Consider the following 16,317-nt stretch of genomic DNA (forward strand, 5'->3'; position numbering starts at 1 on the left):
TTCCGCACCAGGTTTCTTATCTCTTTTCCTGAAACCACCACCGCCTTTCTAGCGAGACCTAACTCGAGATCTGCATTGCTATATTCTTTTTGCTGCCAGATACAGAAAGATAAATCCAGACCGTATGATTGCCGGCTGCATGGCTTTTACCCATTGGCAACCATCTCCCCGTGATGACATCAGCTGAGGTGGGAAGACTATAATTTTATATTGCACTAGTCATTTAAAGTGAAAATGAACGTTAACATTTCTCTGGTATGCATATGCCCTACTGTACATGTTTGTCGAATGTCCTGAATTCCTGCTGAGTAATGTCCTACTGCGGATATTACCACACAGATTTAGGGTTAAAATTAACGTTTCTGTTAAAAAGAAAATCTTGCAAATTCTGCTTTGAAAAAAGCAATTTTCTTGAAGGTGAAAAATCCATTTTCTCAAGCACCCACCTCCTGTTTTCAAAATAATCCTTTGCAATGGCCTTCACACTACACTCCTGAATAAGGAGCAACAGGATGAAAACCTGGGTCTGTGCAGCTTCCTTTTACTGTAAGCAATAAAAGGCAGAGCGTAACTGAGCAGCATCTCAGGGCAGTTAACTGAAACGGAAATTTTCCTTGTAGACAACTAGAGGTGTTAAAGGGCGTATAAATGAGAGAGGGCATTTTTTTTCTTCAAACTTACCTTTACTCCCTGTGTGCAACTTTCAGGCTCAACCTGACCCTGTAAACCTTTAGGTATATATGTGCTTAACTCAAGGCACGAGTGTTATATGTCTTTCATATATCAATCCCATTGAAAATTATTCCAATACATCCAACAGCAGCATCTGCTTGTCCATACTGCAGGCCTCTACTTTAGGTTAAAGTTTATTTGGAGACTGCCAGACATCCCATCCCAGCAGGCACTGGATCTCAGGTAAGAGCTGTATGCATACAGCAACGTGGCTTTGATGGAGCCAGACTGGAATTGTGCTGTTTGGCTTTGTTATGATAGGTACAGTATAGATATTGCTTGCCTCTATATATGCAAGGGAATGCCCTTTCTATGCTTCTACCACCTCCTCCTTCCTGCATCTATGCAGCAGCATGGTGTAAAAATTGATTTAAAAGGGTTGATTCTGCAGAAAGATAGCACACCTACAAGGACCTGTGAAGCTTGGTGACATTTCAAGACCCGCTGTTATCCTGCTGGGGAGTATCTTCCGCTCAGTTGCCACACCTTGGGGAATACCTCTACTTCCTTCCTCAGACAAGGACTTTGAGCTGTACTGAGAGACAGGGAGTTCCCAGTAGTAGCTCCCATGCCTGTTGTCTCCGTCTCTGTAACACAACAGGGAGGGCTTGGGCAGCTCTAGCACCACAAGTAAAACACATATTGATCATTGTAGGCCTCATTTGTGTGTGCTAAGAGAGCAGTCTGGACAATGCGAATTCATAGAACGGTTTGCATTGGAAGGGACCTTAAAGATCACTGAGTTCCAACCACCCTGCCATGGGCAGGAACACCTCCCACTACAGCAGGTTGCTCAAATCCAAAACCTGGTTGCCCCATCCAGCCAGATCTTGAACACCTCCAAGGGATGGGGTACCCACGACTTCTCTGGGCAACCCGTTCCAGTGCTTCACCACCCTCACAGTAAAGAATTTCTTCCTAATATCTAATCTAAATCTCCCCTCTTTCAGTTTAAAACCATTACCCCTCATCCTATCGCTCCACTCCCTGATATAGAGTCCCTCCCCATCTCTCCTTTAGCCCCCTTCAGCTACTGGAAGGGGCTATAAGGCCTCCCCAGAGCCTTCTCTTCTCCAGGCTGAACAACCCCAGCTCTCTCAGCCTGTCCCCATAGGAGAGGTGATCCTTCCCCCTGATCATCTCTGTGGTCCACCGCTGGACCTGTTCCAACAGGTCCATGTCTTAGCAATTTGGTGTTTCATTAAAAAAAACCCAAAACAACCAACTGGGTTGCTAGCGAACAAAAGGGCTAATACAGTTGCAACACCAACCGCCCTACCTCATTCTGCCCTAGCTGGAGATCAATTAGGATGCAAGAAAACTCGCAAAAAAAAAGTTTATTAAGGACTGAAACTCCTCACAGTAGGGCAGACAGTCGAATCCCAAGTGATTTTAATGAAATCGCGGGGACCGGGGTCTCAGCAGGGGCTGCCTGAGGCGAGGGGAGGTGAGGTGAGGCGAGGCCGGGCGGCCGCCGAGCCCTCCCGGTGCGGGGTGGGGCCACAGCCGGGCCCGGCAGCGCGCGCCTCGGTGCTGGAGCCGTCGCCCCCCCGTCCCCCGCCTCAGCTTCCCCTGACGGGTGACAGGACCCCGCCCTTCAGGGCGCCTGTTCCTTTAAATGCCCCTCCCCCACCGCACCGGCTCCTCGCTCGCCCGCGCCCCCGCCCCTCGGGTTGTGCAATCCCGCGTGCGGCGGGAGGGAACGATGAGGTAACGGCGCGCGGCCCCGCCCTGACCGGCGCCTTGAAACCGCCCCCGCCTCACGTGACTCCCGCGCGCGCGGCCCTCCCCGCACCTGTTGGCGACGGGGCGGGGCTCTCCTCGGGGCCCCGCCCCTCCCGCGGCGCATGCGCGCGGAGCTGGACGGGCGATTCACGCACCCAAAATGGCGGCTGCGATGGATGTGGACACCCCGAGCGGCACCAACAGCGGCGCCGGCAAGAAGCGCTTCGAAGTGAAGAAAGTGAGGCTCGCCGGCGCGCTCCTCCAGCCGGCCCCTGGGGGAGGAGGGGAGGCCGGGGACAGCCCGGTGGCGGTCAGCTGGGCGGGGGAGAGGGCGACTTCCCGCTCGCCTCACGGAGCCGGGCGCCCGGTTCCGCACCGGCGCGGCGGGAGGGGAGGGGCGGTGCCTTCGTGGGAGTCCTGGCGTGCGTCCGGGCCAATGGCTGAGGCGGTTTGCCGCACGTGGAGCGGAGGCTGGCCAATCGGCGGGCGCGGCTGGCGTAGGCCGCGCGGGCGGGAGGAGGGAGGCCTGAGGGGGCTGCTCCTGTCAGGGGGCTCCGTCGCCCGTTCGCCTCGGTCCCTGCTCCCATGGCTGGACCTCGGCTGCTCCGTGTCCTGCCCGGCCGGACCGCGTTTTGCCGAGCCTCTGGGCAGCTCGGGCCGGCGAGCAGGCCTGGAGTGCTGCCTCCTCCTCAGCTTCTCTGGCCCAGTTCCTCGAGCTGCCCTATGCGCTACATAAGGCGCTTTGCACAAACTTGTGTGCCTTTTTTTTTTTTATTCTTTAAATCAAGCCATACCAATGTGTGTATTCAGCAAATGCTGTCCTTTACCCTGGCTTTGTCTACTTCCCCGAAACAGCCATAACGCTGCTCTTCTGCCCAGTGCCACCAGTTTGTCTGTCAACTGGATGCTGGCAATAGGCCACACGTATTACAGAAGGGTGCAGAGGAAGTAGGGAAGCTGTGTGGGCTTGTACTAAGGTAGAATTTGAGGAAAAATGACCCCTGGACTGGGTATCAGCAAACATTTCCACTGATTTGTGCTCGCAGCTGTCATCAGTGCTGATGGAAAACCCTAGCTCTGTACAGGGCTGCAGGTCTATGCAGAAGGAGACGTTTGGATGACATGATTGCTTGTTCTTTGGAAATAGGGGCAGATATAATGGCACATGAGCAGGAAGCGGCACCTTTTATATGTCAGTAGCATTCCTCCTCCACAGCAAGGTGCCAAGGAACTTTTGTTGCGTGTGTGGCTCAGTACAGGTCTGTAAGAATAGCTTATGATGGGACAAAAGATTAAGTACCTGAGAATATGGGAGAAATAAGGGTTCTGGGAATTTTTATCCTAGCAGCCTTGAAGTATGGATGAAGTCCTTTAGAGATGAGTACCTCGGCCAGAAGACTGGGTAGACTTGAGTTTGGAAGATGGGGAGAAAAAATGAGATGACTACTGACCCATTTTCTAAAAGATCTGGTAGTACTGTGATGACTTGTTGTATCGGTACTAATGAAAAATTGAAGTGCTTATCAAAATTGATACTGCTTATTGATACTTGGCAATCTGCATTCCTCCTTCAGAATCCCAAACTGAAGGGAAGCAATGAAAACATTGAGATGTAAATGAAACAAAGTAGAGAATATTTACTCAAGTACAGTCAATGCAGTCATATACTGAGAAAAATGGAAGGAAACAAAAGTATCTAGACCATTTAAGTAGTAAATTAAGAGTATCCTGGCTACCAATATGCTGTTGGATTGCTTTGAATATTGAAGGCAAGCCCATCTATTTCATGTATTTTCAAAAGACCTGATTATGTTTTTTGTGGGGAAGAATAAAAAGGTGCTATGCTTTTCTGCATAGCTTGTCCTAAAGTCCTCATTCTGAATCAGTTTTCTAAAATTGTCATGGAAATTTGTAGCCAACCCCTCCCCTGAAGTAGCATGGGACAGAGATATTCCTCTTTTGGTTTTTGGTGGCTCTTTTTCCTTATCTTTTATAAACAAAGTCTTCAAAAGGTTAATTTGGTAGTACTTTCAAATTTTTATATTCAGCCTTGCTGGTAGGTCATTGCTTAGTAACATTTTGCAGAAGATTGTTCAGGAGTCAGCAAAGGGTAGCATTAGACTAGTAATTTTAGTTCTTGGCCCCAACTGCTTTGGGGGGTGATTACTAGAAGAACTGCTGGGAATAATGGAAATTCCTCTTAACAAAATGGCATCTGGAGTGGCCTTTCTCCAAGGCACAGTCCTTTCCATCAGAATTGAGGATGTGGCATGAGCTGCCTCTGGATCTTGAATAGAAATGCAGATGCTTGCATTTGTTTGACAAAAAGGGGACTATGGCAGTTACCTTCTTGTTTCTGAAGCTGGAAGCAGACACTGGGTCTGAGAGGTATGTGAGAAGAATGTGCCACGGCTTTCTATTAACACTTATGAACTCAAGATAAAGAATTACTGAGGACTTCTAAGATTTAATTTTTTTAAATATCCAAGCTTTTCCATTTAAAAAATGCATGGGGTCTTGAGGAATGACGAAGATTTCTTTGTGCTGTAAATTGAGTCAAAACTATGTTTTTCTTTTTCTTTTTTTTCCTTTCTAGTGGAACGCAGTAGCTCTGTGGGCATGGGACATTGTGGTTGATAACTGTGCCATTTGCAGAAACCATATTATGGATCTATGTAAGTAATTGGTGGGGAAGACAGTTGATGGTTTTGACTTGTACATGACGCACAGCTGAAGTTTCCCCTGTTGAGGGTATAATTCAGCAAATACACTTTTCAGTCAGACACTAAGTCTTCACAGTGCAAATACTAAGCTCTATTTTATGTAGCTCTATTTATGCTGAAGTCCTATAATCTATTATTGTGACTTCTGTCACCGTACTGCTTTTCCCTTGCCCTTTTCTTTTAAAGAGCAGAATCACTTCATACCACATCTACAGATGATGTTGCAGAGTGGTTTTGGGATGCAACAAAGAGAAAAAGGAGTAATAATAAAGAGGCAGAAGGAACTGAAATTATTCAGGATCAACAGGTGTTGGTCGCAAACAGAGGTATTAGAGTTTAGGATTTGGGATGTTGCTATAGGTATCAGCTTTTCAATGTCATTCAAGAGGATGATATCATGTAACACTTCCTGTGTCTGGCTGGGAAATGCTTGGACCAGTGACTTAATTTGACTCCTTGTTCTAGAAAAACTACCTTGCATAAGTTAGTTCATGTTATAGTATGAGGAATTTTGTAGCCACCTAGAGAATTAATTGTTTGTTTACAAAGGAGAAAAATCAAGTGCTGAAATAAAAATTGAGGTATTGCTAGTATTGGTTTGATTTTTTGCTGTATAATCTTGATGGTTCAATTAACAAATATGCTTGCTTTGTAGGAAAATAAAGTAATAATGGAATTAAGTGTACAAACTTCTATTGTGAAATAGGTGTGCATGCATTAAATCACTCGTTTCAGTCCCTTAAAGGATTGGTAATGAATACAAAACCATTTTTTCCTCCTCAAAACTGACAAGCTACTTTTGGCACCATAACTGTCCATCTTGTTTCGGTCATGAGGGACAGAAGACCTTTTACAATACCCCAGATAGAAATTTGCCTATATTACTAAAATGTGAGGATTGTGGAACACCCCAAAACAAGAGCAGGTACAGCTGCAGTGCCTGGGAACGGCCTGTCATGATCCCATTGTGATAGTTTTGTTGCACTTTGTTTTTGTGTACTAGCCCTTGGAACTACTGGTAACTTATTGTCAGTAAGCCTATATGAAATTAAAATGTTTCAGACAAATGAGACCTCAAGTTTATAGTAATAACTAGTGAGACGTGCACCTGATTTCCTATCATATTTTGATAATAATTAAAAAACTGCTTTCAAGAAGATTTTCTTTTTTTTTTCTTTTTAATAAAGAGAAAACATACTGTAACACACGGGGCTGAAAATGAGTTAAGCAATTCAATTTTTTGCATTGGGACAGATATATTTGTATTTTGAGCCAGGTACTGCCTATCGATGCCTCCGTTTATTCTTGTTTATTAGAAAGGGAATGGTAACACTAAAGAGAAGCAAGTGAGGACAGGGGTTATGAAATATGCTGAGGTCCTGTGATGTAAAGATTTCCTTTTAAAGTACCTCTAACCTGTACCATCTTGAAAAGTAGTTGGTGTGGACACTGGATTACCACTTAGTCTCTCAGATTTATGATATATTAGAGAGGAAAGCATGTCTCTGTCAGGCAAATGGAATTTTAAAGATTTGTTAGAACCTAAGTTGCATTTATAGAATTTACAAATGTATAGGATAAATAGATAAAACCCTGTAATTCAAGATAATTATTCACAGTAAGTGGGATATGTTGTAAGATAATGGATGTTCGTGTGTTTCATTCTGTTAATCTGCCTCAAAATTAATAGTGCCTCCCATGAGAGACCAAATAGATTCTCAAATGTTTGCTGTATTTTATATATAGCGCATAGGACATAAGAGGATGAAGGAGAGATGCGGAGGAGCTGGAAGGAGAGTGGACAGTAGTGAATTACATGCCTCAGTTATTTAAAAAAAACTCCAAAACCAAACCTATTAAAATGGGGGTGGGATTGTGAGCATATAGGTAGATTAGGAAAAACAGTGAAGGAAGAGGGCATAGGTAACTGCTTTTTTTTTATTTTTTTAAGTTGCTGAAGCATAACATGTTATTAGCTTGGGTATGAGCAATGTTATGAAAAGCCTGAACTGCAAATGACAGACCAAAATTGACAGTATACAGAGTAGACGGGGTATCTAAATTGGTGTTCCGAGATCAGTGTTGGCTCTGGATTTACTTACTTCCTTGTTACAGATCATTAATGTTGTTAAACAACACTTTAATTAGATTTTCAAACATAAGATGTGAAGTGATGGCAAATTAAGGAAAAATTAATAGAATGTGCAAGGAAGAACAACACAGGATTCAATTTGATAAAATGCAGGATACAAATGATTCCATCTCCTTGGGATGAAGAGAAGCCTTGAAAGGGAAAACATTAAAAAGAGTGATAAGTAATGCCAGCCATACTAATGGAAGATTGTTAGCATTATAAAGTCAGACATCCAAAAGCTAGGCTATAACAATGTTAAGGTGTCAGGAAGTTCTTCTCATGCGTGTACATTATGACTCTGTTATAACATGGTAAAAGGATTCCCCCCGCCCTCACTATGGTTTGTATTTCGTGCACAGAAGGAATGTGTAGATTTTCAGTGTTTTGTTTTGATTCTTCTCTGGAAAGAGCCAAGTCTTATTTCAATTTTACTTGAGCAGTGTTCTTGATTTCTTCAAAGGCTTGCTCTCTGGCGTTGTCATTGCAACATGGTAAGTTGGGGAGCGTTAAATAAACGCTATGCTTAATATAGTGGATTACCTTCTGGTCTAAAATGTGGAATGTAATATTGTAGTAAGGTAACCAGTATAGTTTTGAACTGTGTAAAAATGTGTATCAAAATACCATTCCCTTTCTTTGATAGAAAGATGCAAAGTACTGCATTTGATATTCCAGCTTCACAAAGTAGATACATTGGATAGAATTCAAAGAAGAGTCTCAGGATGCTTAACAGGTTGAATGAGTTTGGATTTCTGGGAAAACTAAAAGAACAGAAGTATATATAGTTTGCTAAGTCATAAGTAGGAGTGGAAGATGATAACTGTCCAAATACTTTGAGAATGTGATGCTAACAGGAAATACTGAATGTCATACAAGGGGGTTATAAGTAGAAGGTATCATATGATGATATGATGAGGGGAAGCATAGAGTACATATATGGTAAAATCTGCAGATAATTCCTAAGAAACTGGAGAAGATTGCAAGGGACAAATTCTGAAATCCCTCTGAAGTTTGAAAACTAAATTGGAGAGCTCATTATATGTCTTAGGAGTAACAAATGTACTTCATGTCTATTAGCCTGGTCATTTGTTTTTTCTGTCTCTTTTTTCTGAGTACATCATGCGTTGTGTTAGCCAATCTATGTGTGTTGAGTTCTTTTTTTCCCCAATAAGTTGATCCCTTAATGATAATTTTAGAAAACATGTGAAGTGAAAGGGGAACCCATACAGTGGTTATTCTTGCTAAAGCAGAAGATCTCTTATTATCAAATTTACTAGTGCATTGGGCTGTAGCTGCAAACAAAAGATATGCAATTCACTTCTCTTACCTGCCATTATGGCTACTTAAATCTTAGGCTACTCTTCTTGTTACATAAGTACACAGAAGATTTCTGCAATAGAAGATGTATAGGAAGAGGGATGGCTCTTAGTAGATGCCAGGAGTCAGAAATTACTATTATATAATACGCCTTTCTGTAATTCCCTGAGTTGAAATGCTTCCATTGCATCTTTCACAACTATTTACAGGTATTTCAGGTTTTAGTTGTATCTATCTGGCTTCACCTCCAGATGCTCTGTCAGTGTTCCTCCAATACCTGTTACTGTCTGATCCTTACCACTTCTTTCAGGTCAGCAGACGGTGAATAGCTTCTCTTTCTTTCAAGAGCCAGAATCATCAGCTTTCGTTCACTGACAGAGATTGTTCATTTGTTTTATTTCTTTGTTGATAGATTGTCCTTTTCTGAAATGAGGCAAATAGGAGACCAAAAAGTGCTTCAGCTTTTGGGAGGTCTTTTTTTTGGCAGCCAAAGGTAGTAGCACCAGCAGCAGTCTCCAGCCTCTTTGATGAGGGCATTAAATCTGGGTGTCTTGTTGGAAGGGCTTTATATCACCAACAGGGAACTCCTTCTCAGCTATTTCTGCAAAACTTCATCTGTCCTTTTAAGGTTTTTGAGCTGTCGTGTTTTAGACTGTATTTGCTTGCCACTGAATGCTCGAGTAACACTAAAGTGAATTTCAGTGCTGCTTTTCCTCCCTACCTAAACCACCTTTCTTCCCTCTCACTCCCAGTCAAAATACAGAGTCCTCTAACACACACCTGGGGAAAAAAATGTGTTGTGTTCCAAAGCATGCAGCTCACAGGTTAGGGCCACTTAGAGAGGGGCTTGGGAGGGGCGGGGGGGAAGACAAAATGACACAAAAATGGGCTAGACGGAATTCAGTTTAATATGCCCAATATCCTGTTTCCAGCAGGGAAAGAGGAGAAGAAACAAAATAAGTATATTGTGTGCTGGAATATTTTCCTCGCTTTCAGCAGAGACTTCCTGAGTTAAAATTTGCTTACCAGTTGACTTTTCTTCCTTCAAATGAATTTTCCTACTACTCATATTCTCACCATCTTCTGTTACTGTGCAGACCAAATATTTAAAATTTAATATAATATATCCCATGATACTCAGCAAGACCATGAGTCTATACTGCAGTAACAGTAAAATTGTTGCAGTAATCTTGGGTGTAAAATTGTAAACAAATGTCCAAAGTAATGGAAGCTCTTCAGGGTTCTTAAGCATCTTCCATTTTCTTAATCAGATTTAGTTTTATTGCTGTGTATATTGAGTGCTGATGGAATAAAGACATCAGACATTTCAGGTGCACTGGATTTTGTCCTTTTCTATAGGCAGGACAAGGACTGAGGTTTGGACTTCCTGCTATGTATATCATATCTTGATGTAAACTGTATAATAAATACAGGTTCATTTAAATCTTGCATAACAGTTGTTGCTAATGAGTTTCTTTAAATCTCAGTCTTATTTTGACTAGTTCCTCATAAGCAAGGTTAACTGATCTTTCTCACATCTCAGGAAAAATGGGCCTTTCTCTTATTTTGCTTATCTCCACATCTAAGAGTGAAAAATGGAGAAAGGGATGAATAGGACAGAGCAAATAAAGATTACATTTTTCAGCCAAACCTGTGCAGTTTGAAAGTTTTTGGATCTTTAATTGGTGAATCAAATTCCTTTTCTTCCAAGCATATTTGGGTACACTAAAAGTGAACAGAGAATTGGAGCTCATTCAGATATTTTCATTGCCAGGAAAAATATGTCTGCAAAACAAGCAAGCAACAAACCCTTGTGTCAAGTTGTAAGCCAATCGTCTTTCAGCACGTCTTTTCAAATCATTTGGGCTTGACTTTTAAAGAAAGCATCCTTTTGTAGAAAGTAAAATGTTGGTCTCATAGATTTGTGTTGCTGGCTGTGGAAGTGTTGGAAATATCTTTATTTTCTCCGGGAGTTTCTTCTTGACTGGGAGCAGAAGTGAATTTTTCAGGGTTTAGAATGGAGAATCAGGTTGTTGGATTTATTATCTCAGTGCTGTTCTTCCTTCTTTTCTCTCTCTTATGTCCTTCATCCATGCCATCTGACATAAAAATTAAAAACTAACCCAAACCCACAAATAGCATTTATCTTTTTGGGGGTCATCCTGTGTGCTCAGCTCTAAGGTGTAAAACATTCAAAAAATACATTTAAAAATGTATATTCTATTATGTATTTTTGGGGTGTGCTTACCTGTGACAAGATTATAAAAGAGAGACTGTCAAACTACAGCATTATATGAACAAATTAATTTGTAAATAGTACAAAATGTCTGACAAGACAGTGAATTTATATTTAGAGAAACCTGGGTAAGAAATTTAAGTAAACTTTATTTTATGGATCTGTTACTGCAACTTATCATCAAAAGGCATTTATTAAAACACAAGAGAAGAAATTAAAAATATTTATCCTTAAAATTTACAAAGCAGACGTGTATATTTTGATCTGATACTCTGGGAAAACAGTACACATTAAACCAACAGGTCTCGACATTTCCTGGTATAATAAATGCAACAAAACAAAGAACTCTTCTCCTACCCCTTGCTATTATGAAGAAACCTACCAGTTGCTGTTGCATGTACGTTTTCTACTCCTGCATATATGTGTTTAATGTTTGTTTTCACAGGCATAGAATGTCAAGCAAATCAAGCATCGGCTACCTCCGAAGAGTGCACAGTTGCATGGGGTGTCTGCAATGTAAGGAAAACTGTTTTATTGTGGAACTCATATGCAGTGGTGCTATCCCCTTCGTTGCTCGGGACAAAACGCATTTTATAAAGTGTTTGTTTCAGATAATCCACCAGAAAAAAGAACTTTAAGCACCATATGTTTAGTGGAGTGTAGAAAGGAGAGAGAGGGGAAAAAAAAAAAAGTGTGAAAGTTAGAGTGGTGCAATACGGAGGACACAGAAGAGAAGGGAAGAAGATAGGCCTTTATCCTCTTTTTTTTTAAGAAAGAAGAATAATAGATCTTTCGTTCTGAGTGTAATTTTCCTGATCAAGGTTCTGCCTAGGAGCTATGCCTTTTTTTTTCCCCCTGGTAATAGGATTACTTGTATGTCAGCATGCTTGATTTGTCTTTGTGCAGGCTGATTCAAGGAGTCAGTATGGGGTAACGAGGTGATTTGCTTCCCCTTTTGGAGGAAGATCAAATCGGTTCTAGTGTGTAATCTCCATCTCTTCAATTTGTTGCCGTATGCGCTCCGTACATGGTCCCACTAGCATGTGAACTCAAACTTGTCTCTCTTAGCCAGCCCAGACCTGAGCTGGAAGATATAATTTTCCATAATAGAATAACTACCTATTCCTCATCCCATCTTCACTATGGTGTGGAATCAAGCTACAGCATGATAATGCTGGAACAGGAATGTAAATGTTAAAATTCTGTTTGTAGAGGACGAGCAATTTTTTAAAACCATGTTAGCATATTCTAGTGTCAAAATCACAATTTTGTGTGTAAGAGTTACCACAAGTGAAACCTTGTTTTTAAGTAGCTGTATGGAATATGGAAAAGGGTGTCCTTATTAAACATGTCCTTATTAAACATTGAGATATTTTTTTTTTCTTTCTAATTCTGCAAGTTCCTTTTAATTCAGGCTTTGGTTTGTCCAGAAGACTTGCAGAAAGCTTCAGCATGTATACGTACATATCATCCCTGCTACTCACTGTGAAATCCTCTTTCTTGTCTTTCTGATTATGCTTCTTATCAGCATCTGCTCTGCCAATTTTAGCAGCTGCTAAACTCTGCGTTCTCTCCTTCATCAGAAGTCAGTCGCTTGCCACAGGATGCACTGTGGAACAGGCTCCCTGTTGCCCTTTCACTAATGTTCCTTTCCTCTCTAAAAACATCCATCAGTTCCCTGCTGTTTACTAGTGAGCTGGCTGATGGGTCCTCCCCATCTTTGTCTGCAAACACTTGCTGCTCGCTTCTCACTGTGATGCTTTCGATAGTAGTTTTCACATTGAGATACATTCCCGTGTTCTGAAATGATGTTGATCTGAACTTTCTCTTCCAGCATGCTTTCCACTTCCACTGCATCTCTCGCTGGCTTAAAACTCGCCAAGTATGTCCACTGGACAACAGGGAATGGGAGTTCCAAAAGTAAGTATTCTGCATATAAAATTTTAGATTAAAACTCCATTTGTCCTTCTGTCAATAGCAATGAACAATGTCAGGTATGTGGGTAATCTCTCTCCTTTGTGGGTCTGAGGGCATAGTTGCTGTTGGGAAAGGTGTTTTCTTCACCTTGCTGCATAGGGACCTTTCCTTAGTCACCTGGTGCGAAGTGAGCTCTGAAGGAAGTCCAAATAGCTGTGGGGTAAGTGGGAGTTGTTAAAAAGTAGTGATTTCTATTGACATTCTCTCTAAAGAATGGAGAGCAGAAGAGAAATGGAATTCGCTGAAAGTGGAGCCTCAGGTGAATACTATACTGCTGCATGGCAATGTGGGTTTAGACAATGACCTGAATTGAGCTGCTTGTTTTCCAGAGCATCTCTACTGAGGTTCCAGACATCTTATTGGGTCCCTTTGTATCTTGGCGATTTGTTTTGTAACCCTCATAACCTCAGAGGTTAATACAGCTGATTTCCTAGCATCTGGAAGGCAAATGTCCATGTAGCCATTGCCACAGCCTTGGCCCATTTATCCATAATTTTTGCATTCTTTATTTTGTTTTGTGTTCTTCAGAGGTCCGTTGTTAAAATAATAGAAGGAGATACATGGATGGGGTTTTGAGGAGTAATTGTATTTTATGGGGTAATTGTCCATTGACAGTAGTTAGGAACTTTGCCTGTGACTTGCTTCATTTTGCAACATTCATCTTAACTGTAAATTTCCCTTCCCCTCCCTATTTTTTTAAAAAGGAAACACATGAATTCTAACCAGAGTCCAGATTTAAACAAAGCAAAGCAGATACTATAACTGTTCAGGGTTGCCTTTGGGATCTGGTTCATAATCAGTTGTGCAAATTGCCATTGACATGCCAACTTAAGTACCATAGTTTTACGATGGTTTAATGAACATTTAATGAAAACTGAGCCAGTGTTGCCTGGCTGGTGGCTAATGCTGCATGGACAGCATGAGGAGAAGTGGAGACATGAATTAATATCTTCTTATGGATGCTCAGTAATACGTCTGGGGCTGTGACAGGCTTTGGCCTTGCTTTCATGCAGGGTATATTTGAAGTGGGTTGTAGTACTGAGGGTCTCCTGAGTATGATACCATGGATTGCTCAGTCTCTCTTCTAACTAGTATCTGGATAGACTTTGGGGGGAAGTGAAATGTGGAGAACTTCCTAAGGTTTTCATAACATAGCTTTTTGCCTTCATCTGGTTTACATGTTAATTACATTGTGGTAGAATAAGAAAAAATCTGCCTAAATCAGGACCAGCATGAAACATAATTTTTAATAAAGCATTAACGTATTATATATTTGCAGGTATGGACACTAGAGAGATGGTCACCACGCTTCTTGTTACGTTGTCAGCCTCAGTTGTTTTTGTCACCGTGGGTTTGTTTTAGCAACTTGAAAAATCAGTAATGTATACAATTCTTCTTTAATCTTAATTTCTCCCTGTTGTATACCATTGAATAAAATCTTGCTGGAGCTTCCTGTCTATGTTGTTTGGGTTTTTTTGTCTTGTGTTCGGGAGTGGGCAGTCAGTGCATGAGGGAGGGGAGTTATCTGTAGACCAGGCAGACTTAAGCTTGGCAACTCTTAAACTGGGCAGCTCTTCTTGTCGCCCTGCCCAGTTTTTGACTGTGGGTTTGGTCTTACTCCCCTGCAATTAAGAGCCACGCCTCTGGCTCGCCGAGGTCGGCATTAAGCTCCATTGCGTAGTGCAGTGGGTGCAGGACTTGGCCTGGTGAAGCATAATTTATGCAAATAGCATTTCATGTGGACTTGCTTTCTTGCAGCTGAGTTGAAATGATGATGTGTACAATTAGGGGTTGTGTCATTATTAGAAACTATGCTCTCTTGCTTCTGCTCTTTAGTTTGACTAGAATAGTTCCCCTGCAAAGGAAAATTTCACCAACTGTTCTCAGTTCCATCTGTTAGCTTGAGGGACATTAACTTCATGTTAGTTTTTATTAGTGTCAGGTGAAAGTAAACTCAGGAAATTCACATGCTAGATTGGCTGGAAAGCTAAAAGTAAGCAGTCTACGAACAAACTAATTCTTGGTTGGCTTTCTACTGGTATTGTCCCAGTTCAAGTCAAGCTGTAGTTCTTATTGGCCAAAAATTGTTACTCTGAAAACTACATAATGTTTTGTTTGGTATCTCCTGTGCCAGAGAGCCTGGTGTCCTCCTCACCGCATCAAATTTTGGGCCCTGTGTCCACAGCCTCAGCAGATGCTGGGAACTCAAACAAGGTCCAAGAAATTCTTCCTGCTACCAGAGGCCATGTCCCTTCATGGCAGCAGATGCAGTAAATTTCCTCCATTGGTTATTCATGGTGCCACCTTTGGATCAACACTTTTTTGCAAGTTATTGAGGATGGGAAATTTGATAGCTGATGTTAAACATTAGTGTATTATAGCGATAGGGAATAAAGATGGTCACTGACAGAACCAAAACTTGCAGGTTTTTCAGTAACTGCTGGGGCTTTCTTTAATCTGCAGCAAGCAAATGTCAGGATTATTTTATCAGCTGGTGTCAGTGCTCTGAAATGACACGGTTCGCTGTTTTCCACACTGAAAAAGAAAAAAATAAAAAAGGAACAACTAGAATCAGAAGAGTTTATTTACCAGGTTTAGTAGGTAGAAAGCTCATCCTGAATTTGCAAGGTAGTTCTGGTGATGGGTGTAGGAATGGAACAGATTGGGGTGGGAAAGGTGATCTTCTCAAAAAACATTCATCCAGGCAGTGGGATTTCCAGGTTAAATGCCGTTCCCTGGGATTTGAGCTCCCATTTAGTGTCCTGTCCAGCTGCATAAAATGTCAGATGTCCCTGTTTATGATAGTCCATTTTGCCTACAGTGTTTGATTTTCTTTTTCCAGGACCTGGAACCCAGATGCTCACTGATGGGGGAATGTATTTCCTTGAGAACTTTGGTTTGGGTCCAGCAACATCATTCTAGTTCATCTCCCCTCAGTCTGCACATACTGCCCTGAGCGTGTGTTTTTGGGCTGGGGACAGGCACATCAGTGCAGGCATTTCCCCCTCCTTCGTGGCTTCGCATGTGTTCGCTTGAGGCTGTGTCTGCAAGAAGACTCTTTAGTTTTGTATTTTTTTATTGCCTTTTGGTTTGTTGTTGGTTTTTTTTTTATTATTTGTTCCCTCCAAATGGTAGGCTGCAAGCACTTTCCCCCACACCCTTTGAACCTGCAGCGTGTAAAATCCCTAGCTGTTAACTTTGATTTTTGGCTTGCTACCGTAGCGTCTGTCCCAAATCTGGTTTTCCCAAATGGAAAAATACAGATTGTAAAGCAGCAAATGCTTACAGACCTGGGAAAGAACCATCCTTTTTCAGCTGGTGACCATTGAAATGGCCCTGCTGCTGTTCTCCTGCCGCAACGGGCTGGAGCTCTGTGACCACCCACAGCAGCTCCAGCACAGGAGCTGTTTTCTGTAGCACGTTAAGGGGTTGTGTTTTCAGGGAGGAAGAAAAGCTTCAGCAAGCGGCCTAAG

The 16,317-nt window shown here is 42.1% G+C and overlaps 1 protein-coding gene across 1 annotated transcript; it reads left to right on the plus strand.

Moving 5' to 3' along the window:
- The first annotated feature begins 2,542 nt into the window (after positions 1-2,542).
- Positions 2,543-14,303, plus strand: RBX1 (ring-box 1, E3 ubiquitin protein ligase). Its single transcript, XM_014964339.1, has 5 exons — positions 2,543-2,695; positions 5,054-5,132; positions 11,313-11,383; positions 12,702-12,787; positions 14,124-14,303. The coding sequence occupies exons 1-5, from the start codon at positions 2,618-2,620 to the stop codon at positions 14,134-14,136; spliced, it is 327 nt and encodes a 108-aa protein (XP_014819825.1). The 5' UTR covers positions 2,543-2,617; the 3' UTR covers positions 14,137-14,303.
- Positions 14,304-16,317: the final 2,014 nt, after the last annotated feature.

The sequence above is a fragment of the Calidris pugnax genome, unplaced genomic scaffold (assembly GCF_001431845.1).
Source record: "Calidris pugnax isolate Ruff unplaced genomic scaffold, ASM143184v1 scaffold44, whole genome shotgun sequence".
NCBI classification, from domain to species: domain Eukaryota; kingdom Metazoa; phylum Chordata; class Aves; order Charadriiformes; family Scolopacidae; genus Calidris; species Calidris pugnax.

Coding starts and splice junctions, on each gene's coding strand:
- RBX1 (XM_014964339.1), top strand. CDS start 2,618: ATGGCGGCTGCGATGGATGTGGACACCCCGAGCGGCACCAACAGCGGC. Junction 2,696..5,053: donor AGCGCTTCGAAGTGAAGAAA/GTGAGGCTCGCC, acceptor TTTCCTTTCTAG/TGGAACGCAGTAGCTCTGTG. Junction 5,133..11,312: donor AAACCATATTATGGATCTAT/GTAAGTAATTGG, acceptor TTGTTTTCACAG/GCATAGAATGTCAAGCAAAT.